The sequence below is a fragment of the Dipodomys merriami genome, unplaced genomic scaffold (assembly GCF_024711535.1).
Source record: "Dipodomys merriami isolate MVZ:Mamm:240054 unplaced genomic scaffold, mDipMer1.0.p SCAF_12, whole genome shotgun sequence".
NCBI lineage: Eukaryota > Metazoa > Chordata > Mammalia > Rodentia > Heteromyidae > Dipodomys > Dipodomys merriami.
The window spans coordinates 42,396,036-42,419,355 of NW_027202493.1; the positions used below are offsets into that span (position 1 = coordinate 42,396,036).

The window sequence follows — 23,320 nt, forward strand, 5'->3', positions numbered from 1 at the left end:
CCTCAGGGCCACACAGCCAGTGGGTCAGTATGGGACCTAGAACTTAGGTTTGCTACTGTAACAATGTGACAGAATAAGAAATCGAACTGCATTTGGTCCTCATGTCTCGTTCCTCATGTCTCGAGCCTCAAACTCTCATGACCAGCAACACAATGAGATCAGGGCACCTTCTCTTACAAGGCTTGGTTTTTGCCCTTGATTCCTGAAACTGTGCTCAGTATCTTTGTTATATATTATCATCCCCTTTCAATCACCCCTGTATGAGTGTATGGCAATGAGAGATTTTGGAAAGCTCCTACCTATCAGAGAGGGAGGGCGGTGTTGGCCAGTGGAAACAACCATGAAGGCTGGAACTTGCAGCTACTTCCTGAGGTCCAGCGGAGAGGAACTGGAGGCTGTGTACAATCGCTGCTGCTGCTTATGTAAGGAAGCTTCCATAAGAGCCCGCTGGACAGGGTTGGCAGAGATTCTGCACTGCCAGATAGGAAGGTTTTGGCTTGGCCTGGAGAAGGAACATGGAAGCTAGGTGCCCTTCCCAATGCCTGGTCCTGTGCTTCACTTCCTCCTAGCTGTTCCTGAGTTGGGTCATTTGTAAGACACTGATCTCAGGGAAAGCTTGCTGGTGAGCAGACCTGAGGAACCAAATTAATGCTGGATCTGAAGTGGCAACAGCCAATCAGTCTGTGAGACTGAACACCGCTCCATCTGTGTGTGTGTGCACGTGCGTGAGCACGTGTGTGCGCAGCGAGGGGGGGCGGTGGGGTGGTATCTGAGTAATCTTCAGGCAGATAATGAAGGCTGGATACAACATAATATTACTGGAGAGTTGGTGGTGTGAGAAAGTGCACAGTTAGTGTCATAAACACATGAATGGGCCCAGGAGAAACAAGACCAGGGAAGGAGTGGGTGCAGAGGAACAGCATGAAGTTGGAGTGAGGACCGTCCCCAAGGAGAAGACCTGCCTGCTATGTCTAGGCCTCGGTTGAACATGGAAGGACATCAGAATGGCTGAGCTTCCAGGTCACCTCCAGTATCCCCTCTCTGAATAGACCTGCCAATGGCTTTCTAGTACCAGAGGGTCAAAGCTAGCCTCTTGAACCCTGGCCATTTCTATAGACACTTGAACCTAGTTTTGTTTCTTATATCCCAAACTCTTACTATGCCAAACTATTTGGGATAATTAGAGAATACTTCCTGTCCCATGTATGGTACCTGGGATACTTTACCCCCCCTCCCCCCATGCATCTGTTGGACTCCAACTTTCCCTATAGGTCTTGAGTCAAAAACACTTCATTGCCAGGTGGAGGCTGTGGTTCAAAGGCAGCCTGGTCAGGAAAGTCCATGAGACTCTTATCTCCAATTAACCACCAGAAAACTGGAGACGGCACTGTGGCTCAAAGTGGTAGAGCGCTAGCCTTGAGCAAAAGAGCTGAGGGACAGTGCCCAGGTCCTGAGTTCAAGCCCCAAGACCCACAAAAATAAAACCCTTCATTGATATTGTTCCCAACTCTACCATAGCCCTTTCTATAACCCTTTGTAATCCTTGACAAGTCTCTCTTCAGGCTACACTTGAGTTCTTGGTGTTTTAGCTAACAGCCAACTAATGGTTGTTTAGAAATGACAAGCCGACGCTCTTCCTTAAATGCTTTCCTTCCCATCCACACATCTCTTTGCTTTTGAGTGAATCCTTCCTCCTCCCTGGCCTCTGTTCTAGTCCTTGCTCCCATCAGAGCCTGCCTTGCTTACTTTCATCTTGTACACAAGGTGACCTCATTGGCTGTTTCCATTTTTCTTTCTGGTGTCTCCAATTCTGCTTCCATTTTTGCCTCAGAACAATTTTCCCATGTCCTTGTACATTTTCCAGGTAGTAGATATAAACTTTGCAAAGGAAATAGTTGAGAAACCTTCTCCCTGTCATCCTAGCTACTCAGGAGGCAGAGATCTGAGGATTGAGATTTGAAGACAGCCCAGGCATACAAAATAGAGTCTCTTATCTCCAATTAGTGAGCAAAAAAATATGTGGTTCAAGTAGTAGAGCACCAGCCTTGATTGAAATTAAGCCAAGTGAGAGTTTGAGGCCCTGAGTTCAAAGTCCAGTATTGGCACTAGGGGAAAAATACCTTCCATTCCCATATATACTTCCATGTTTGGCTCTTCTACAGGATTACTAAGTCATCTAAAGACATGCACAATGGATGAATAAAAGAATGCAAAAACTGAACAAATGCATGAGAGAAAAAAATACTGCAGCTATGCAGTGCCTCGGACCCCAGTATCTCCATGAACTTGAACAGCTAGGATCCTGTTATAGGACCAGGGATCCAGGCCCCAAACTTCCCTAAATACCAAAATACCCTTAAAGCATTTAAATTCGCTCAGCTTCTTCTCCACAAACACTGGCTTAGAATTTACCCCTGTATCAGGCTGTATGGTTTTCTTCCCATGTGAAACCAAATTGAGAAAAGACTTTTAAAAAAAAAAACAATCTGAACTTTTATACCCTGTTTTAAATTCAAGCTCTGGGACTTAAACAAAACGGATTCCTTTACCTACCCCCCTTCTCTACAAAAATATTATTTATTTTTCTTGTAAGGGGACTATATTCCAGGGTAAAACAAATGTCTTTCTCTCTTGAGATGTGTTCTATAGAACTTTTTCCTTCCCTGGCCAAATTTCCAAAAGCCAAGCATCTAATGGCATGATGGATATCATTGGCTTGGTGGGGGCAGGGACCCCCAACTAAGCAGACATCGCGAGATCTGGATTCTAGACTCAGTTTGGCCACCGTCTAAGTGGGGTGAACTCTGGATCTCTATGTCCAATAGACTGGCAAGGTGGGATTTGGAAGAGGGAGAGGGTTGAATCAGAAACCCATCCAGACCCTAAAATTGTTTAACTCCAGGTCAAAACAAGGGTCAACACTGCTAAGGTTTTTTTTGTTCAGGGTGCCGGTGGTTCACACCTGTAATCCTAGCTACTCAGGAGGCTGAGATCTGAGGATTGCAGTGTAAGACCAGCCTGGGCTGGAAAGTCCGTGAGACTCTTATCTCCAATAAACCACCAGAAAACCGGAAGTGGTGCTGTGGCTCAAGTGGTAGCTCACTTGCCTTGAGCTGAATTGCTGAGTGATTGTGCTCAGGTCCAGAGTTCAAGATTCATGATCACCCCCAATAACAGCAAAAACAGTCTGGAGAGGTTTTTCTCTGTATTACTGAGCTCAAAGCAAAGCCAGGTGGTTAGCTGGTTTTTGTCACCAATACCTTCAATGTCATAAAATCCCCTCCTGATGGGACTTCAGGGGGGTCGGCACTACAGGTAGGCCCTAGAGCTGTTTGGGGAAAGTTATAATCTTCTGGCAAAGCCCAGTGAACAGATGACAAGCAGCCAGGTGACCAGAGAGCTAGCAGCCAGGTTACTGGGCCTCCTGCCCCTGCTGGACCAGGGGGAGGGTAGCTCTCTGGTAGGGCCACCCAGAGCTCCGTGAATGACTAAGAAAACCCCAGCCGTGGGCGCTGTGTGGGTCAGAATTTCCACAGTTCTCTGAAAGATGAGCCTCTCCTGCAGGCTGGCTTCTCAGGGAGATAGTTAACACCTCTGGGACTAGGAAGAGGGCCTTGCAAACAGCGGGAGCCTGAATGCTGCTTGGCTTTGGTGTGGCCAGAGGCAGGCCAGAAAGCAGAGGCCGTGGGAAGGCAACAGACCTCGGGCCTGGCTGCTGTGATGCGGTCCCTAAGCTCTGGCTTTCCATCCATGTCTAGAGCTATCTGTGAGGGGAACTTGCTAGGACTTTAAAGAACCCAGCTCCACGGTCCAAGGCCAGCCTGTGTCCTCAGCCCAGCCCTCGCCGGGGGAAGTCAGTGCTCTCGGAGCCTCTGACGTTGGCGGAAAGAGATGATGGCTCTGGTTTCGCGTTTCTACAGTTCCCTGTGTGCCTCTGCGGTCCTCCTCTCACTGTGGAAAACCTCCTGACAACCAGCAGCCTCTCCCGCTCCCTTCCCCTCTCAGCAAAGCCCCTTGTCCAGGGAGGCTATTTCTGAGGGTGAGGGAGGAGGAGCTCAGGGCTTGATGGAAGCGCCTGGCTTCCGCTCTGTGCCTGAGCTCTGGCCTCTGGTCAGGGTGTAGTCTCCAAAGAAAGGGAAGCAACCTCAGACCCCAGGGACGGACGTCCAGGCTGATGTCAGCTTCTGGCGGGGCAGTTGGCAGGCTCGGAGGCCAAGTGCATGGGCGTCCTTCCCCAGTCTCCCACCCATCCCCAGGGGAGCTGCACACCATCGGGCACTGCCTCCACCTCCCAGGCGGGGCCCCCAATTCCCTCCGTGACCAGAGAGCATCCTTTGTGGCGTGGTCACCCCGCTGGCTCTGAACCTGTTTCCATTCTCAAGTCAGCCGAAAGGATGGTGTGCGAGAACTCCTGACAAGACCCCTCTGGTATGTGGGCAGCGCTGTGATCTCTCTTTCTCTCTCTTTCCCAAAGGTCATCTTTCCACACACGTTCCTCCCTTCCTGCCCAATTCATCACTTGTTTATTTCTCCAAGCTAAATGCCATAATCCTTCTCAGCTCCTCCGGTGGTATTGCATCAGAAACAGTACACAAACCATCAGAGAAGTCAGTGAGAGCTCCAAAGCCCACGAGCAGCGCCCTGTCCCTCAGGCAGGTCAGCGGCAGGCAGGGTCCAGCCTATGCCTCCACCCTGGCATCTGTCCCGACTGTCCACAGGAGAGCCTGGGTGCCGGTGATGCTCCCCGGGCCCGTGGTGCAGCGCCCAGCCCAGCCCAGAGGCCCTGTGGTCTCTCCAGCAGCCAGACTCCAGAGCCAACAGAACAATGGGTGGATGGTTGTTTTCTGTTTGAAATATGGCCAGGTGACTCTATTCATTCTTTCCCTGACAACCTCTCAACGTCTACGAGAAGCCCTTTGGGGAAAATATACCTTAGAAGTGCACGGCTGGGTAAGCTGGCTGACAGCCCTCACGGGAAGCCTCTCTAAAGAACGACTGTCCTTTCCCATGGCGACTGGGCCGCCGCGAATGAGGCACTGAGCCTTGTGGGAGCCAAAGAGGGAAAGAGGCGCTGGGGTCGGCCTCTGCCCTCCCTCCCCTCGCGCTGGGGTCGGCCTCTGCCCTCCCTCCCCTCGCAACAGCCGGGGAAAGGAGGTGTTTTCTTGAGGTCTGGGAGTTTTCACAAGCACGCTGGATGATTTGAGGAAGTATGCCTGACATGGAAGAGCAGCCAGCCTTCCCTGTGTCCTAACAAGGGCTTAGATACGGTAATAGGCATTTTCTGTTGACTAACCCATTCACTTCTCACCACCGCCCTATTCCCCCCGCCTTTTTTTTCCCCTAGGGAATGATACAGAGGCCCAGAGATTAGACATAGCCAGTAGAGAGGGAGCTTCCAGACCCTTCCATAGCACCATAGGGTAGTAGTACCATCTCTAGAAGCGCAGCCTGTGCCCCTGGGCGGGGGGGGGGTCTCTTAGTAACTCTTGCTTGGCCAGTGAGCCCTAAAATGGGAAGGAGACTCAAGGAGGCTCTTTGACACCTGAGCCCGACACATGGCCACCACACCCACATCCCAACCTCATAGGGTTGGATAGATCCAAGTCCTACCCCTTCCCCTCCCCCCACCCCCACCACCCCCGTAACCACACAGCAGCCAGGGACCCCAGTAGATCTTCCTCACCCGCATCTCTTGCTCTGTCTCCTCGCTCTCCTTTCTCTCCTTTCGGGCCTCGGTCACCTGGATCAGTAGAGGAAAACTGGCATTAGAAACAGAGGCAAATGCTAATCAGGAAATGTTACCTTGGAACCCAAGACTAGGAAACTCCTAGGCAGAAGATAGCAGTAATCAGCGGGCACAGCAGGGCAGGTAAGAGCTAGTGAATTATGACACCTGCTCTGGGTCGCCTGAAGAAAGATGGTAGGCTCCACAGAGAAAGTCTCTTTCCATCCTCGTGAAAGCACAGAAGAACGGCATCCATCACACAACCTCCAAGACGAGAGGTACTCAGCAGAAGAAGATAAAGCAAGGGAGTTTCTATCAAGCACACAGGCCTTTAGAAATTTGCCCGAGGTTTAGTCTAATGGGCACAGGGGAAGGAGGGGGCTGGGCTTCAGTTATGGAGGGAGAGAGATGAGTTATATGTCAGGCAGATTTTCCGGCAGGGGAAACTGTAAAATATGAGAATGAGTTTCCAGGGAATTGTGGAATTTTCTTCCCAGGATATGGTTAATAGAAGTAGAGCGGTTTCCCCAGCTGGTATCTCACCCCGCAAAGCAGTGTAAAGTCCTGGCATCATTCAATGGGCATTAAAATGGCCAGGGAATTCTGTGCCAAGGATTTCTAGAAAAGTATCTGGAAATTAAAGGCCCATGGCATGCTATGGGTGAAAACAGCAAGTCAGAAAACCTTGGAGAAAACCTAGTGAGATCCAAGGTTTTTTTTTTTTAAACACAAACTAAAGCACACACACATATGTGTGTGTACATTTATGTATATATGCATATGAATGTGCTTAGAGAAATATCTGGCAGGATACATTACAAAGAGTCTACAGTGGTTATTCGAAGGGGTAAAATTAAAGGGATCAAGGAAGAAAAGACTTCCTTCTTACATGCCTGTATCATCTGGTTAAAAAAGAAAACAAGCATGTCCTACTTCTACAATGTTTAAAATTAAAAATTTCTCATGAGAACTATAAAAGAAAGGAAAACCCCAGCTTGATTCATCACCAACCAGAAAGTAGAGTAAGACTTCCCAATGGTCCCAGGCCCAGGGTGGGAGCTGGCTAGCTTGTCATGGTAACCAGTAATGAGTAGGAAGCCCAGGAAAGAACATTAGACATGTCTTCTCTTCCGCAGTGATGATGGGAGGTCTGGCAGTCTTGAAAGGCAATGAAAAGGGGGGAGTCTACCTCTGAAGCAGGTTACCCTAAAAATGGACACGGGGACTATCCATAGGAAGACAAACAAATCAGAAGGAACTGTTGTTCTATAAACCTGGGATGTGACCCGGCACGTGAACTTGAGCTGTTAACGCAGGGGGAATATGGAGAGTCTCACAGAAGGAGAGGAATCTGGCAGCACTGGCCAGAGTGTCCGTTGTGGGTCCCCTGGCCTGTGTTGTTCATGAGACACCCCTCCCCAGCCCCTGCTGTTACACCTCTGGGCTGCAGCTTCTATTCACACCCTTCGGCATCTCACAAAGGTTTTAGAGTTGCAGGGCCATTCACACACACACACACACACACACACACACACACACACACACACACACACACACACACACACACACACACACACACACGGAGTCATCATTCATGAAGGCCCACTCAGTGACTCAGTGGCCAAGGCAGGATGCCACCACCCCTGGGGCCCCGCTGTGCTGCCCGCATGCTGCTCCCGCGTGCACGGAGAACTGCTGTTACCTTTGAACCCACGCATGCCCATTGGGCCTGTGGCCCCCAGCTTCCCGTCATCGCCCTTGGGACCGGGCAGTCCTGGGGTGCCCTTTTCCCCCGGCAGACCTGGGGAGAGACAAAAGACATAGACTCAGAACTGTAAAGTCCCTTACAGGTCATTGTCTGCTTTGATGATGGATCGCAAATGTGCATCCTCAGTGGCTGTGGCTTCCAGAATCTTCTTAGGTACGTTAAAGATGCAGCAAAAGCAGCATCCAATAGATCAGTACTTGTTACCGCTTAGGCCCGTCCCTACTGCCAGGCCCAGTTCTGTGGTGACAGATGGCGGTGGCATGAGATCCATCCAGGTGTCTCCTTACCTTGGGCATGCTGGAGATTTGGAAGTTTTTGGAGTCCAGTCTACATGCTAGGCATAAAGAATCCCATCCCATCCTTACAGAGAACCTAGAGGTATTCCTTCACCTGTACTACTCATGAGGTAATTAAACCCAGAGAGGTTAAATAACTTGCCCAAGAGAACACAGTGAACAATGAGGAAGGCAGGAGCTGCATCTTACTCTCCCTGAACGGAAAGCTCATGGCTGGACCAGTTTTAGTGATACTTGGGAGGAGCAGGGAATAGCATTAGAGACTAGGAGGAAGATGAAATACTGCTTCTATTTAAAGAAAGAACAAAAATCCCTTCCTTTCCAGAAACATGGGAGGCATAGCAAAGGGCACTCACTGGAGGCTGAGAGGGATGAGGAAATCAGCAAGGCTGGTCAACGATGCATGGCCTGCCGCCTGACCAGGCCCTGGGCTCCGGGCCACCAGGTCCCATGGACAGGGCCTGCTTTGATTGCACCATGGAAAGCCAGAATCTACACACACTTTCACCAAGCCAGATCCCAGGGCCCCCAGAGGCCTGACCTAAGCCCACAGTCATTGCTGCAAAGCAGAGCTGTCTTCAACTGACTAATTGTTCTTTCTTGCTTGGAGAGCTAGTTGGCTTTCTTTGGGCCTCATTTTCCAAGACACTAGAAACCTGTTTCTCAATCTGTACTCCTCTAAGGCTAACATCAAAAGTAGGGAGAGGATGGTGGCCTGCCACAGGCATCTGTTCCCAGGATCCAACCACCCTGTGGCCACAGAACATGGAACCTAACACAGGACATGTCCAAAGCTCCCATGCTAAGATTCATTGGGCCAAAAGAAGCCCCTGAGCATCATGGGTCTCAGAGCTCTTGGGCAGGGTAGGGAGAGGGGCTGGAGTAGAACATGGCTGTGATTCTTCAACTCCAGCGTCTGCCTCTTCTCCTCTGTTGGCAAGATTCTTGGAGATCTTTTTTATTATTTCTTTATGGAGATTAAGTGACTACATCGATTTCACCATACTGTGGCATAATAACACGTTGCTAAAGCCACAAGCCCTTGTAACACCGTGATCAGCATCATTATCTTAATCTACAAAGCTTATGAACTTGAACAATAAAACTGTTTCTTACAAGTCGGGTGAGGCGTACATTTCTTTCCTTTCGTTTAGCATCAGCTGTTCCCGCTTTCCCTCTCGTGTCTCCCTCCCATCACTGCCCTTGAGTGCTTAGTTCACGATCAGGGCAGCGGCTGGGCCCTTCTGCTGTATTTTTCACCCGCTTTCCACGGGATCTTTGGCGATTGTAGCAGCAATAACTCTTCATGTAATCAGATGCCTCGCCCCGGTCCTCCCAGTCACCACTGTTCTGCCTCTTCACCCTCACGGGAGAGTACGGTGCCTTGCGCAGGCTCGGGAATGGACAGACACGGATGAAGACTTTGGAAAAGTCACTGCGTGGACCTTCCGTGACACGGAGTCAAAGAAGAAGGCAGGGTACACCCTCTTCCCCCGATACAGCAGAGGAGGTGAGGCCTGTGCAGCCCATTCCTAGACCAGGGCAGGTTCAACGAGAAGTAAGACAGAGCAGGGGCTTCAGGAGCCTGTGGATGAGTCAGGAAGCACTGAATGCTGGGAAGCGACTTCCTCAGATATTGCCCTGGATGGTAGAACATCTCCAGCTGGCTGCGTGGACCTTTGCTCCTGGATGGGGGATCTCTTCAGATTCTGGCACTTTCTAGGAAAACGTATCTTTGTCCCATTGCCAACCCATGACCTCCAGAGCTCTTGGCAGAACAGAACACTGAAAACTAAAGGTGAGCACCCTACAGGGAGCCCACAGCCATACCAATGAGGAAGGAGAGGCCAGGAGGAGACTTGCAGGTCTCCCCCAGATCCCAACTAGGGATCCCCCCCCATTACCTCGAAGTCCAGGTAGTCCAGGAATGCCAGGCCTGCCTTCCTTCCCTTCATCACCCTGGTCACCTTTGGGTCCCGGTGGCCCTGGAAGGGGGAACACAGCAGCAAGGTTAGGGGACTGCTTCCCAAACAGGGCCAGGACATCTGCAGAGGAAGCAAACGCTCCCTCTCCCCACACAGGGTCAGCATCCTGCTGTCCAGGCTCAGCCTCGGGGCCACCAAGGAAGGCTTTCTGGAAGCAGTGGCGTTGAAGTGAGCGTTCTGGGAGCAACAGGCGCTAGCGAAGGGAGAGGGCGAGGTTCTCCAGGAACCCGACGTTTGTATCCCCCTCAGATGTGTGTGTTGGGGTTCTTACTCCGAGGGTCTCGGGAGGAGGTGGGGCTTCTGGAAAGGGATTTGGTTTAGATGAGGTCAGAAGGGTGGAGCCGGGCTGCTGGGATTAATGGCTTTAGAGAAGAGATTTTATAAGAAGGGAGCTCAGGCTGACACTTGTGCTGGCTTTCCCTCCCTCCTCCCACCTCTCCTGTCGCCCTCTCCCTTTTTCTCTCTCTGTCTCTGTCTCTGTTTCTCTCTCTCCTCTCTCTCTCTCCCTCCTCCCTCCCTCCCTCTCTCTCTCTTTCTCTCTTCAGTAAATAACGACATGGTGCACTCTGATCTCAGACTTCCAACCTCCCAAACGGGGGGAAAACAAATGTCTGTGGTTTAAGGATTTTGTTCCTGGGGCCCTGGGCCTGGCTAGGACAGTGAATGGACAGGGGTCAGACAGGATGTGCAGCTGGAGGCCCAGTAGGTTAGAAAGCGGAGGTCTGGGAGGCCTGGCTTCAATGCTTGACCATGACTGAGTGCACGGGAAGTCGCAGGGGTGGCAGCCCTCGCCCAGCAGCTCTCAGAAACCAACCTTCCTTCCCGCAAGTGTGCAGCCAGAAATCTGAACCTGAACCCAGATTCCTCCCCCCCCCCACCTTCACCAACCTGGAACAAGGTTTTTGTCATGGGGCTTGAGCTGTGGCTGGGTGCTTGCTGTCCCTGGGCTTTTCAGCTCAAGGTGAGCACTCTACCACTTGAGCCACAGCACCACTGCCTCCCTCTTGTGAGGAAAAGAGTTTTTACAGTTGTGTATCATTATAATGAACTCATACTGGAGTGTGGTGAGCCCTAATCCAATGACTGGTATCCTCAAAAGAGTAAATAGAGAGTAAATAGAGAGCCCCAGCTACACGAACGCCACGTGCCGACACAGGCAGACACAGGAGGGATGCGTTTGCAGGCCAAGGGATGCCGGGGACTCCAGCAGCCATCAGAAGTTAGAAAGAGCAGAAAGGACCCTGCCTCGGAGCGCTCAGGGAGACGGGACCCTGTTCACACCTTGATTTTGGACTGGAAGACTTCAGATCTGTGGAGAATAAACGTCTAGTAGTTTTGGCCACCCGCGTGGTACTCTGGTGGAGCAGCCTTTAGGAAACCCAAGCAGCACCATGACAGTGTCTTGCACAATACATATTTGATGAATGAATGAATCTATGCAACCATACCAAACAACCAGGCCGCCAAGATCAAGATGTCCTGGTACATGCCAAAAGTTTGCATCGCCCTCAGCCTCTCACTAAAGCTGACAGATCTCTAATAATTCAACAGAATAAAAAGTGCTCAACATTTTAAAAAATTCACAAGTTTGAGAAGTAAAGCAAAGCAAAGCTTGACCTTTCTGATTCCAGTGTTTAGAGCCCATGAGGTGGTGAAAGATGTAAGCAGCAGAAGCCAGATGGAGGGAGTTAGAGAGCATGAATTGGAAGAGATGTTGTGATTCTGACACACATTTCTCTCTGTCTCTTGTCTCTGTCTGTCTGTCTCTTTCTCTCCTTCCTGGATATAGCTTCTTCTAATAAAGTAATTGGGCCAACGGATTGCAGACCCAAACTTCCAAAACTCAGACAAAATAAACCTTCTCTTTTTTACAAGCTGACTCTTGCCAATGTTTTGTCCCAGAGGCAGAAAGCTGATTAGCACAGACCCAGGGCACGGCTTTTCTGACCAAGGAGGGATGCAGTCCAGCGCAGGGCAGAGCCTCGACAGAGGGGGCGGGGTAGGGGTGGAGATACTGTGGAACGTGAATATGGATGTGGAGTGTCTTGAGCTCAGGTCCTGGTCTGTGACAAGGAGAGAGAGATTTGTTTTCCCCATGCCTCGGAGCGAGGAGGAAGGGGCCTGATAACCTTCAGCGGCAAGGTCACGCTGGCCTCACGCTGAAGCTTCATGCGAACGGTTAGAACGGTTAGCCTTATTCTAAGGTGCAGCTGGAGTCGCTCTGCTTTCCTTGGGCAGCTAATCCAGTTAGAGGAGGGTCTAAAGATCGTCTTATAATGGTGTCTATAGATATTTCAGCACAAGGAAGAGGCTGGTGGGGAGCTTGGCAGAGATGATCAGGGAGAAGCGGAGGCAGGCGCACATCTCTGGTGAGACAAGCCTGGCTGCAAGTGACCAGAACTGGGTGCTTCTGAAGTCACGGCGGCTGCCCCTGGGGGTGCAGTGGAGGCCGGGCTTGTATGCCCATGGCGCTGCTGTTCTCTCAGGGATCCAGGCTGGGAATCCCTTTCCTGCTCATGCTCTTTCCCAGCATGCGCATGCTCTCATGGAAGGCTGCGGTGCACAGTCCCTTTCGTGTCTTTGCCTCCTCCCTCAGTCCACCACCCTCACTGGCCCCTGCCTTCTAAAGGCGCCTTGTGTTCACTCTCTCTACCCACGGTGTCCACTGCTCTCTGATGAATATCCCCCAAATATGGAAACAAGCAAATGTGCTCGGAGCCCTGGGTGGCCCTCCCAGAGGGGGGGGCGGGGGGGGGGGGCGGGGCGCGGCCGCCATTCACAGATCCTGCAGGTCCTTTCCAGCCTCACCTCACACTGTGGACTTGAGGTTCCTGACACAGCCCCCCCCTGCCCCCCAGTGTCCTCACATATCGGGCGGAGCATTTCTAGTCCCTCTGAGCCCCAGAGTCACCCTTAGGCCTCCCCCCTCCCCTGCTGCATGTCTTGGCACAGCATAGGTAGAGTGCCCAAACCTCACAGCCAGGGCGGGTTTGGGAGCTGGCTCCCAAGGGCAGGACCTTGAGCAGGCAGCCTCTGTGCACATGCCCGTGTGTCACCACCCCCACAGTGGCCCGGCCTGTGTGGACACTGGAGCCACCTCTCTGGCCCTGTATCCCGCACAATCAGGATTAGGAGGATGGCACCTTCTAACCGGATGAAGACCGGTGTCTGAGCATTTGGGAGCAGCCCTGAGAGGCCATCCTGGGGACCAGCCAATCAATAGAGGGAGAGGCAATCTTTTCCCCATCCTTGTTCCAGGATTTGGGGAGGGAGACGGTGTGAGCTGGAAGGGGAGGACAAATGACCAGGACAGCGATGAGCCAGCCAAAGCCTGCAGTACACTGACCCAAATAAACACAACACCACGCCAGCCCCAGGGCAGCTGACCAAGGGTGGAGGCCCAGAGCTGACTGCTAGACTTCCAGTTCCTAGGGCCCAGAGACATCTATTCCTTTAGAGCAGACAGAACTCTCCCTTTCCTTATTCGAGACACTGCTCTACCCTCAAGTAAGCAATAGAACCAGAACCAGAACCGCCAGCAACATCTCACAGCCAGGGAGACGGGGATCCCACAAGATGCAGGGACAGCTCTGGCTGCGGTCCTGGGGCCTCAAGGGCAAAGGTGGTGGGGGCAGGCTGGTACAGCAGTTCATTTCATTCTGTGCCCTCCACCACTTCAGGGTGGAGTCAGATGTGGAAGGGGAGAGTAGATGGTTAGAGCAGATGGGTCAGCAATCTCTTCCCACTCTAGTCTCCTGAGATTCTAGCAAGCTCATGTCCTGAGATTCTAGCAAGCTCACATCCTGAGATTCTAGCAAGCTCACGTCCTGAGATTCTAGCAAGCTCATGTTCTGAGATTCTAGCAAGCTCACGTTCTGAGATTCTAGCAAGCTCACGTTCTGAGATTCTAACAAGCTCACGTTCTGAATTCTAACAAGCTCACATCCTGAGATTCTAGCAAGCTCACGTCCTGAGATTCTAGCAAGCTCAGGTTCTGAGATTCTAGCAAGCTCACGTTCTGGCACGCAGAACCGTTGCACAGGGTGGGAAGGCCTGCCCCTGGCCTTCACTGGACCTTCCTCCCCTGGCATACCTCCTCGCTCAGATAATCTAAGTTCTGCAACTTAGAAACCATAGAGGTTTGACCAGACCTGATGGAGGATGGAAATCCAAAGGAGAAATCAGAAAATCCTGCTGTGAATCTCCATGAAAAACAAACTGGAGACAAAACTCACAGAAAACTGCATAACTAAGAGACAATGGAAACCATTTGGGCCGGGTTCAGGGATAATGTAAATATACTCTCATGGTTGAAAAATACACACAATTGAATATTTGTGGATTCCAAGACAGAATAGAGCAGAGTAGGAGTGTGTGTGTGTGTGTGTGTGTGTGTGTGTGTGTGTGTGTGTGTGTGTGTGTGTGTGTGTGTGTGTGTGTGTGTGTGTGTGTGTGTGTGTGTGTGTGTGTGTGTGTGTGTGTGTGTGTGTGTGTGTGTGTGTGTGTGTGTGTGTGTGTGTGTGTGTGTGTGTGTGTGTGTGTGCCTGAGCCCAAGGCCTTAGAATCATTTGAGCTGCCCCCTCCCCAGCCTTTTTACTTTTAGAGATAGCCCTCTTGAGATAGGGGCTAGCCAACTTTGCCCTGTCTGACTTTAAACTTTCAATCCTTCTACCTCTGCTTCCCATATCTGTCTGTCTGTCTATCTATCTATCTGTTGATCTATTGATCTGTCTATCAGTCTCTGTCTATCTGTCTGCCTGCCTGTCTGTCTTACTATGGACAGGATTTCACCATGTAACCCAGGTTGGCCTCAGACTTGGGCTCCTCCCATCTGTGCATCTCACTGATTGGGACTATAGCTTCGTACAACCATACCCAGTGGTTTATGCATAAAAGTAATAAAGTGTTAATTTGACATATATTCTGCCTAGATGCATACATCTTCCTAACAGCCTGGAAGGCCAGGTGTGACTTAGGAATTCTCCACTCCTTGGTGCTCGAGCCTCTGAACACATAAGACAGGGGAAGCCCCTCTCTCCTCCTGCCTCTCTTCCCAGAGCTCCAAGATCTTGGAGACTACAGCAAGGTCGAGCTAAGCTCTGACTATTCATATCCTAGATTGCTACTCCTGGCCAAGAGTGGAGTCCATACTCTGACTTAGAAGGTTTGCTCAAGGGGCTTAGCAGTGGCCAGAAAGTTCCAGAGTGCTGCAGGGCAAGACTAAACGTGGGGATGGGTTGTCACTTGGGGATGGGGCTTGGGGGGACCTGAGCGGGAGCAGCCAGGAGGCAGCGTCCTGGGCCGGGCGCCGTTTGCCGAGGTCGTCTCACCTTTGGCCAGGGAGATGTTCCTGAGGGCGATGGAGTGCTCCCAGTCCTTGAGGCGCAGGTCCTCCGTCACCACGTTGAGCATGGCCAGCTCCTGCTTGAGCTGCAGCTCCAGGTCCAAGTGCACCCTGCGCATGCGGCGCGCATCCTCGCTGGCGTTGCTCACCAGCACCTGCAGGTCCCGCAGCCGCGTGCCGTGCAGCGCCACGTCGTAGGACAGGCTGCGGTTGAGCCCGTGCAGCGCGCCCCCCACGTCGGCCAGCTCCTCGCCCAGGACCCCCACCCGGTGCGCCAGCCCGTCCAGCAGGCCCGCGTGATGCCGCAGCAGCAGCTGGCTGCGGTTGCTGTCCACCTGTAGCTGGTACAGCTCCAGCTGTGTCCAGTCGCCCTGCTGGCCCGTGCGGTCCCGCAGCAGGGCCACGGCCTGCTCCGTCTGCGTGGCCCTGGCGCGCAGGGCCCACAGCGCGCCCTCCAGCCGCTGCACGGCGCCCGCCAGCAGCTGCAGTGCGTCCGTCTGGTTCTGCAGCGCCTCCTGCGCGCTCCACACCTGCTCCGCCAGGTCGGCCTGCAGTGGGGCCTGCAGCAGCCGCAGCTGCAAGTCCCGGAAGCTCTCGTTGAGCCGGTTCACGTGGCGAGTCAGTGCCTTCAGGTCGTCAGGGTGGCTGCGGGGCCTGGACACTGCAGAGGGGGAGGCGGAGGACAGGAGAAGAGAGAGAGAGGTGAGGAAGGAAGGGCCGGGCAAGCCTGGCGTGCAGCAGGTGCTCGGTAAATGCCAGTGAAGGAAGAGCAGAGGAGGCTGTTTCATTAGATCCCAGACTCTGTGCCGACTAAAGCCCACAGGACCCCAAAGCTGTCCACACAGTAAGATCACCTGGACAGGTGTCTCACCCAGCAGGAGCTCTATAACTCGAGCCACACCTCCAGGCTGCCTGTGAAAACTATAACTGAGTTGATCTGGAATACAACCTAGGGTCTGAAACTATTAAAAGACCCCGCAATAATCCCAAGGTACAGACAAGTTGATCTGCTACACCACTCTATCTAGCCAGGCCTGGGTTCAGTGGTCCAAATGAAACTGCCATTTTTGGACGATGGAAGTGGTTGGGTACGGGCAGTTTTATGTGGTTCAATTTAAGATTCTGGTTGCTTAGTTGGGCTTCCATGAGCTCATACCTATAAGCCTAGCTACTCAGTGGGCTGAGATCTGAGGATCTTAGTTCAAAACCAACCCAGGCAGGAAAGACTATGAGACCCTTACCTCCAATTATCTCACCAAAGAGCCAAAAGTGGAGCTGTGTCTCAAGTGGGAAAGCAACGGTCTTGAGTGGGAAAAGCTAAAGGACAGTGCCCAGGCGTGTGTGTGTGTGTGTGTGTGTGTGTGTGTGTGTGTGTGTGTGTGTGTGACAAGACACTAAGTGCTATGAACCCTCAGCTCTAGGAGGTAGCTACTTGCCATGGTCTGAAAGTACTTGGAAAAGAAATCTGTCCTGGGAATCATCCCAACCAGAGCAAGATCACAGTGCTTTTCCCGTGGCCTCTGGAGTTCCATGTACCTCCGTCCAGCTGCAGCCTGAGCCCCCCCGAGCAGATGGAAACTGCCCTCCCACTCTCCTCCTTCGTCCCCTGTTTTCCGTAGCAAACAATCCATCCAGTGACTCCCCGCCCTTGCCTCTCAAAGCGAGATCCTTTCCTTGGTTATAAAACAGCTGCATCACAACACTAAGAGGGCAGACAGGAATCCCTCGACTCCGGCATCCCTGTGTTGCCTGGGAGATGGGAACTGGCACCGCCCATCTAGGTGCTGGCATGGCCAACCATGCTTGCTTCTCCACCTGGCTCTCCACACTAGGGAAGTCCAGTCCAGCCAGTATTGGGGGGTGGGGGGTGAGTCGTGTTGGAGGCAGGAAAAGATGAGACTCCACCTCATGCTATGATTATTTCTCAAACATTTTTTTCCATCCTTCTCCCTGTCTTTTATAATTTTGATGACTGTATAAGTGTCCCTCAAGGGATTTGCTATAATTTAGCCATTCTTGGAACGGTGGGATCTTGTTTTTAAACATCGTAAATACATACTGACATATGTTCTTCTTTTTAAAAAAGTTTTTCCTAGCAATAAATTCCAAGAAGTTGGGTTAGTAGGTCAAAGGTGTTGACATTTTTACAACTCAAAATCCCCAGCCAAATTACTTCCTTCAAATTATGCTAATTTATATTTATATTGCAGATTTTTAAGGGTGCCAATTTCAATCCATCCTCATTTCATCTAGTATTACAATTTTCCTAGTGTTAATTTCTAGTTTTGTGTGTGTGTGTGTGTGTGTGTGTGTGCACATGCTTGTGTGCCAGTATTGGAGCTTTAACTAGGCCTCTGATCCTTATTTTTTTCACTCAAGGCTCATGTTCTACCATTTGAGTCAAAGCTCCACTTCTGGCATTTTGTTGGTTAATTGAAGATAAAGGTTTCATGCACTTTTCTGCCAGGGCTGGCTTCAAACCATGATCCTCAGATCTTAGCCTCCTGAGTAGCTAGGTTTACAGGTGTAAACGGCGCCTTTCTTAGTGTTCATTTCATAGATATAAAAATTGTACCCGATTTTTAGTGCAATTCTGTTTAAGAACAGGCAGTGGATCAGCTCACTGTAGTGAGTCAGACAGGTTAGGTTCCTGGACGGTCAGATCACTGTTAGGAGGTAAATATTCTTGGGGCCTCCTCTGTGCTCCCTGAGCCTAGGGCAGCCTCTGTCCTTGGGGATCATTTATGCACTCCAGAGTGAATTATCTCCCTCCGACAGTCACCCGGTATTCTCTGCTCACACCCACCCCTCCCCTCCCCTCCCCTCTAATTCCTTCCAGATGCCGACTGTCCGCAGCACGGAACAGTTCTTGAGTGTGACTCTCTTAATTCGTGTTTATGCAAACTGCTCATTTATCTCTTTGCCTGGCATATCTACTTTTCACGTGTTTTAATTATTCTTTAACTTTTATACTTTCACAAAGGGGAAAATAAATGATCGTGTCAGTATCACAGCGGCATTTCCTCTGTCCTCATTGTGCACCAAGCACTGTTCTCAGAGCTTTCCACATGAACACAACACGTCTCCAGACAAGCCTATGGGGTAAGAATGAGTCCTTCAAGTGGCATTAAGTGTCCTCATTTGCAAATGGGGAAACAGAGGCACGCAGAGGCTAAGTAACTCATAGGGCCACACTGCCAGGAGACTGGCTTTGGAACTTTGAGGTTTGGTGTCCGAATTCCTGGCTGGAAGCTGTGGCTCCAGTGGTACTGCACCAGCCTGAGTGAAAAAGCCAAGCTAGAGTGTGAGGGCCAAGAGTGTGAGTTCAAATCTCAGCCCAGCTGCACACACAAATCCAAGAACAAAAACAGAGTCCCCAGCCTGAATAACTCTGTCAAATGCTACAAGTGTGGCAGGTAGAGAACAAACTTGGTGCGGGTCAGGGACACGGAATATGTTTTGAAGGTCGTGGAATATGTTTTGAAGGTCGCGGAATATGTTTTGAAGGTCGTGAGCTCTCAGGCACAACCTCACCTCCCTGGGCTCAGAGTGCTGTGTAGGAATCATATAGAATTCAACTGCAGATTCCAGCTTAGTATTGACTGCTGGAGCCTAATCAGCATGTAATGTAAGACTACTGTATGAGCGCTGAGGCAGGGAGCGGTGATTTGCCACACAGGGTTCACGCAAACTGCTCCCATCGCACCCTACCCACATCCTCATCTGCAGGTGAAGCGGGGTGCTCCACATGTGATCTGAGCAGCCAGATGGCTCCCCCAGACATAGTAGTCATACCTTTAATGCAAGCAAGGTATGTGTGTGCCCATGTGCATGGGTGTGTATGGGGGGTGTGTGGGGGGGTGTGGGTGTGTCTGTGTGTGTGCAAGGCAAAAGGCTCTACATTCTCTTTGATGGTTAGTGACCTAAGCCTCAGACATTGGTTAATATCATGCATTTTTGTAGAGAAATTCACATTACACAGGCCTCTGGTGGCTCATATCTGTAATCCTACCTATTCAGGATACAGAAATCAGAGGCTTACAGTTTGAAGATAGAAAGTCTGGATAAGAAAGTCTGTGAGACTCTTATCTCCAATTAGACAGGTATGGCTCAAGTGGTAGAGTGCCAATTGTGAGTGAAAAAGTTGGGTAAGAGTGAAAGGCTCTGAATACAAGTCCCAGTACTGATATGGAGGGTAGGAAGGAGGGAAGGAAGGAAGGAAAGAAGGAAGGAAGGAAAGAAAGAAGGAAGGCAGGAAGGCAGGCAGGCAGGAAGGAAGGAAGGAAGGAAGGAAGGAAGGAAGGAAGGGAGGTAGGGGAGGGAGGGAAAGAGGGAGGAAGGGAGCGGAGAAGAAGGGAGGGAGGAAAGAAGGGAAAGAAGGAAAGGAAAGAAAGTGGAAAAAACCCACATTCACTGTTTCACTTAATTTCCAATGTAACTTCTCTTGGGAAACAGAAAAGACAAGTGTTCCTAATGCTGAGAAATGGAGACTCTGGAACACCAGGAGAGTGCCTAAACAATGAAATAAGGATGAGCATGGACGCCCCCTGCGCCCCGCCCCCCCCGCCCTTATTGTAGTACCCTGTCTCCAGGCCTACTCTGAGATAGATGGATGCCTTACTCCAAGTAGGCTAGGCAGGGAAGGAGGTGACTTTATTAAACGCCACTGTCCGCCAAGCTCAGTCTTCCTGTCTCCCAGCAGCCTGGGAAAGTAGGGCGCATCATGCTCATTATCAGCTGTCCGTTATCAGCCGCGGATGAAGGGAGCACTGCGGAGGAGGCCAGCGCGAGAAGCCTGGCGCAGCTGCCCCTTTCTAAGGGAGTGTGGGAACCCGTGGCACCAAGCACCCCGAAACACCCTGGATCCCCTCATGGCTGTCCTGACCCCGAGGTGCAGGAGAGAGCCAGGCTCTCCTGGTGCCTGCGCGGGACCATCACACAGGCCTGAGCATGGCTTAGGGTCCCACTGTCCCCCTCAGGAACCTGGAGAAACATTCACCTCTGTGCATGCCAGTGAAGCCTTATGGAACAATGGAGCCTGGCCTGCCCACTGCCCCCACGATGGGGTCTTAGCTTCCTGCTGCCACTAGCTACTCCCCTGTGCCTGTGCAGTGAGGATTCAGAGTGTCTGGATGTGTGAGGTTGTGGAGGAACCCAGGGGACTAAAAGGCCCCCTCCCCTCATTGTCCCTGTGCCAGAAGAATAGTAAACAGCAAATAAAAACCACCACAACAGTCAAGAGAGACCACAGAAGCCAGGAGCCTGTATTTATGGACAAAGAACCTTGCATTTGGGCTGTGTACCAGATCCCACCAATGACGAAGCTGGGCCTGAAGAAACGTAACCACTGTTGTCTTGTCTGGATGTGGACCCTGGATTTCTGTGTTCTCCTGGGGGTTGGGAAATGATCTCTCAGGCTAGATTACAGAATGCATTCTTCCAAGACATCACACAGAGTGAAGTGGTGGTGGTGAAGGGGGCGCTTTGCGATCTATAATGTAAATATAAATTTGTGTAACTTTTGGGAAGTTATTTGGCTGGGATTTTTGAGAGTCATAAAAGTGTCTACACCTTGTGACCTACTAATCCAACTTCTGGGAAATTACTGTTAGGGAAAAAAAAAACACATCAAACGATGGAGAAATCTTTCAGTATTTATTCTCTCTGGCCGCAAACGAGTTCACCATAAAGGAATGGGCGAATCACAGCGTGTCCTTGTGCGGTGTGGGATGGGCCTCCAGGCTTCATGCCCTGCACACGCACTATCACCAAAGGTGGGTTTGGCCAATGGTCAGCAAGTCACTGAACATGCTACTCATTGAAGCCACTATAAAGCCCGGAAGGCTGATGTAGGGTACTCCCCGATAGCTGGAGGGTGGCATACCACAGGTACCAGAGCTCCTAGCCCATTCCTGCCTGTGTCGTGCCATGAAGCTCTTCATCTCTACTAGTAATGTCCTTTTGAATATGCCAGTAATCATGTTTCCCCAAGTTCTGTGAGTCGTTCTAGTAAGTTCATCAGACCTAAGGAGGGGTTCCTTGGAATCCTAATTTGGAACTAGAAAGTCACAAATAAGGGTAAAAAAACCAGGGCTGGCGATTGGCACTAGAGAGAAGGGGATGTTCCTGGCTGGTGTTATTCCCTTCAGTTATTCCCGTATGATGTGACCACCTGGATTCCTTTTCCCTGGAGACTATCCCGATACTGAAAACACTTTCCCTTTCCCTCCCAAGGGGGCAGTGGCACTGGCCACTGGAGCAAGAGTTAGGAGGCGGCCCCGAGCCAGGTCACTTCTGTCTTCTGGCCTCAGTCTTCTCATCTGTACAACGGGCCAGCTCACCCTAGACTACAGAGACCAAGCCCAGCAGTCAAAGCTGCGCAAAGTCCTGCCATAGCTAAGCAGGGCCCAGTCAGACTGTTCCCGAGAAGTCTCAGAGCCAGAACGAAAGAGCTGGTCCTTCCTCCAGACTCGGCCCACACCTTGGAGGCCACCCTTCCACCTAGCAGCACCTTTCAGTGGACATTGCTAAACCAGAGCGGGTCCAGATGGATTGCGGGCCGCAGCTAGGATGCTAAGACGGGCTCCAGGACTTGGAGGCTTCCGGGGGCATCCAGAGCAGACCTGGGAAGGGGCAGGTGTCGCTCAAGTAGAGGAAGGAACTGCACCCCCAAACCAGCTACTCAATGGAGAAGTTGAAAGGGCAAATCAGGAGTTTACAAAGAGAAGGGGATGGGGTGCTCAGTGGGAGGCCCAAGCATAAAGGGGGCCCATTGAAAATGGAAGAAGACAGATGGTGGAGAAGCTTTTAGCTCCGCATCTTTTCCTTCCTCCTCCTCCTCCTCCTCCTCCTCCTCCTCCTCCTCCTCCTCCTCCTCCTCCTCCTCCTTCCTTTCTCCCTCCCTCCTCCTCCTCTTCCTTCTTCCTCCCTCCCTCCCTCTCTTCCTCCTCCTCTTCCTCCCCTCCCCCTCCTCCTCCTCTTCCCCCTCTTCCTCCCCCTCTCCCTCCCCTTCCTCCTTCCTCCCTCACTCCTCCTCTTCCTCCTCCTCCTCCTCCCCCTCTTCCTCCCTCCCTTCCTCCTCCTCCTCCCCCTCTTCCTCCCCCTCTTCCTTCCCCTCCCTTCCTCCTCCTCCTCCTCCTCCTCCTCCTCCTCCTTCCTATTGTTTTAAGAAACACATGTCGCTCCAGCTCAGCAGGATACACTGCAGGCTGAGCTGGGCTGCTCCTCCATACCAGTGACCCCACCAGCCCCTGCACAGAAGCAGAAGGAAAGTGGAACTGAAGCCTAGGGCACCCACACTCCCTGTTGACAAAGAGGCTGGACAGACTCTGCCTTTGCACAGGTGGTCTGCGCTGTTGAGTGCAGTGGAATCTGGACACCCCCTTGCTGTCTCTCCAGAAGCCACGTGTCAATATGGCACCCTGTCTGCCCACCTGGGCTGACCTTTGTCCATCCAGAGACTGGTGAGGCTCTCTCAGTAAGCAACGAAGATGGCCAAATCTAGGCCCAACACACGAGCAAAGGATAGGGATGTCTCCCCCACTGGTGGGTGGTGGTTTGGCCACGTCCCAGGTACCCATCGTCTCCAAAGAGAGTCTGTCCTTGGCACACTGGTGAGCACACATCGTGAGCCAGAGGACGCCCTGCATGCACACTGGGTGGCCGCCAGCTGGCATCACAGACACCGTATTAGGATGGCTACTCAGAACTTCAAAGGGAGACAACCACACCAATGTGTTTATCCTTCTCCCCAGAGACAGGACTGGATACTCTGTGTCCTCGAAAGACAGTTGCCTATCAGTGGTCCAAGCACGCAAACTTTCTGATAACTTGTTGCCGATTACTGTGAAAATGGGATCCAAGGTGAATTATGAATCACAAGCCTCCTATTGAGCTGAGTCCTGAATTCCCATCTTGGGGGCTCAACTGTCTGAAGTTACCTCCAGTAGTGCTAAGGAACCGAGTTTTTTGACAGAGCATGTATGGTCAGATAGCAAAGTGACTGATCCCTGGTAAGTTCACAAGTGCATTTCAAAACATAACCATTTAGACCAAGAGCATGTCTGACACAGAACCCTGGATCTCACAGGCCACCAGTGAATAGTTATCAAATGTGTAGGCAAGTGACTGAAAATGGAGTGTCATGAGATAGAAAAGACTCATCTCTTCCTGGAAAAAACAGACTTGGACTAGAAGGGCTGC

General features: G+C 51.5%; 1 protein-coding gene across 1 annotated transcript in view; it reads right to left on the reverse strand.

Annotated features, from left to right (window-relative positions):
• Scara5 (scavenger receptor class A member 5) overlaps positions 1–23,320 on the reverse strand; it is an 80,657-nt gene that overhangs the window by 18,949 nt on the left and 38,388 nt on the right. The window contains exons 4-7 of the mRNA XM_070016738.1: positions 15,105–15,779; positions 9,694–9,774; positions 7,428–7,526; positions 5,684–5,740 (exon numbers count right to left, since the gene is read on the reverse strand). Of these exons, the coding sequence (XP_069872839.1) occupies positions 5,684–5,740; positions 7,428–7,526; positions 9,694–9,774; positions 15,105–15,779 (912 nt within the window). The remainder of the gene's footprint in view (positions 1–5,683; positions 5,741–7,427; positions 7,527–9,693; positions 9,775–15,104; positions 15,780–23,320) is intronic.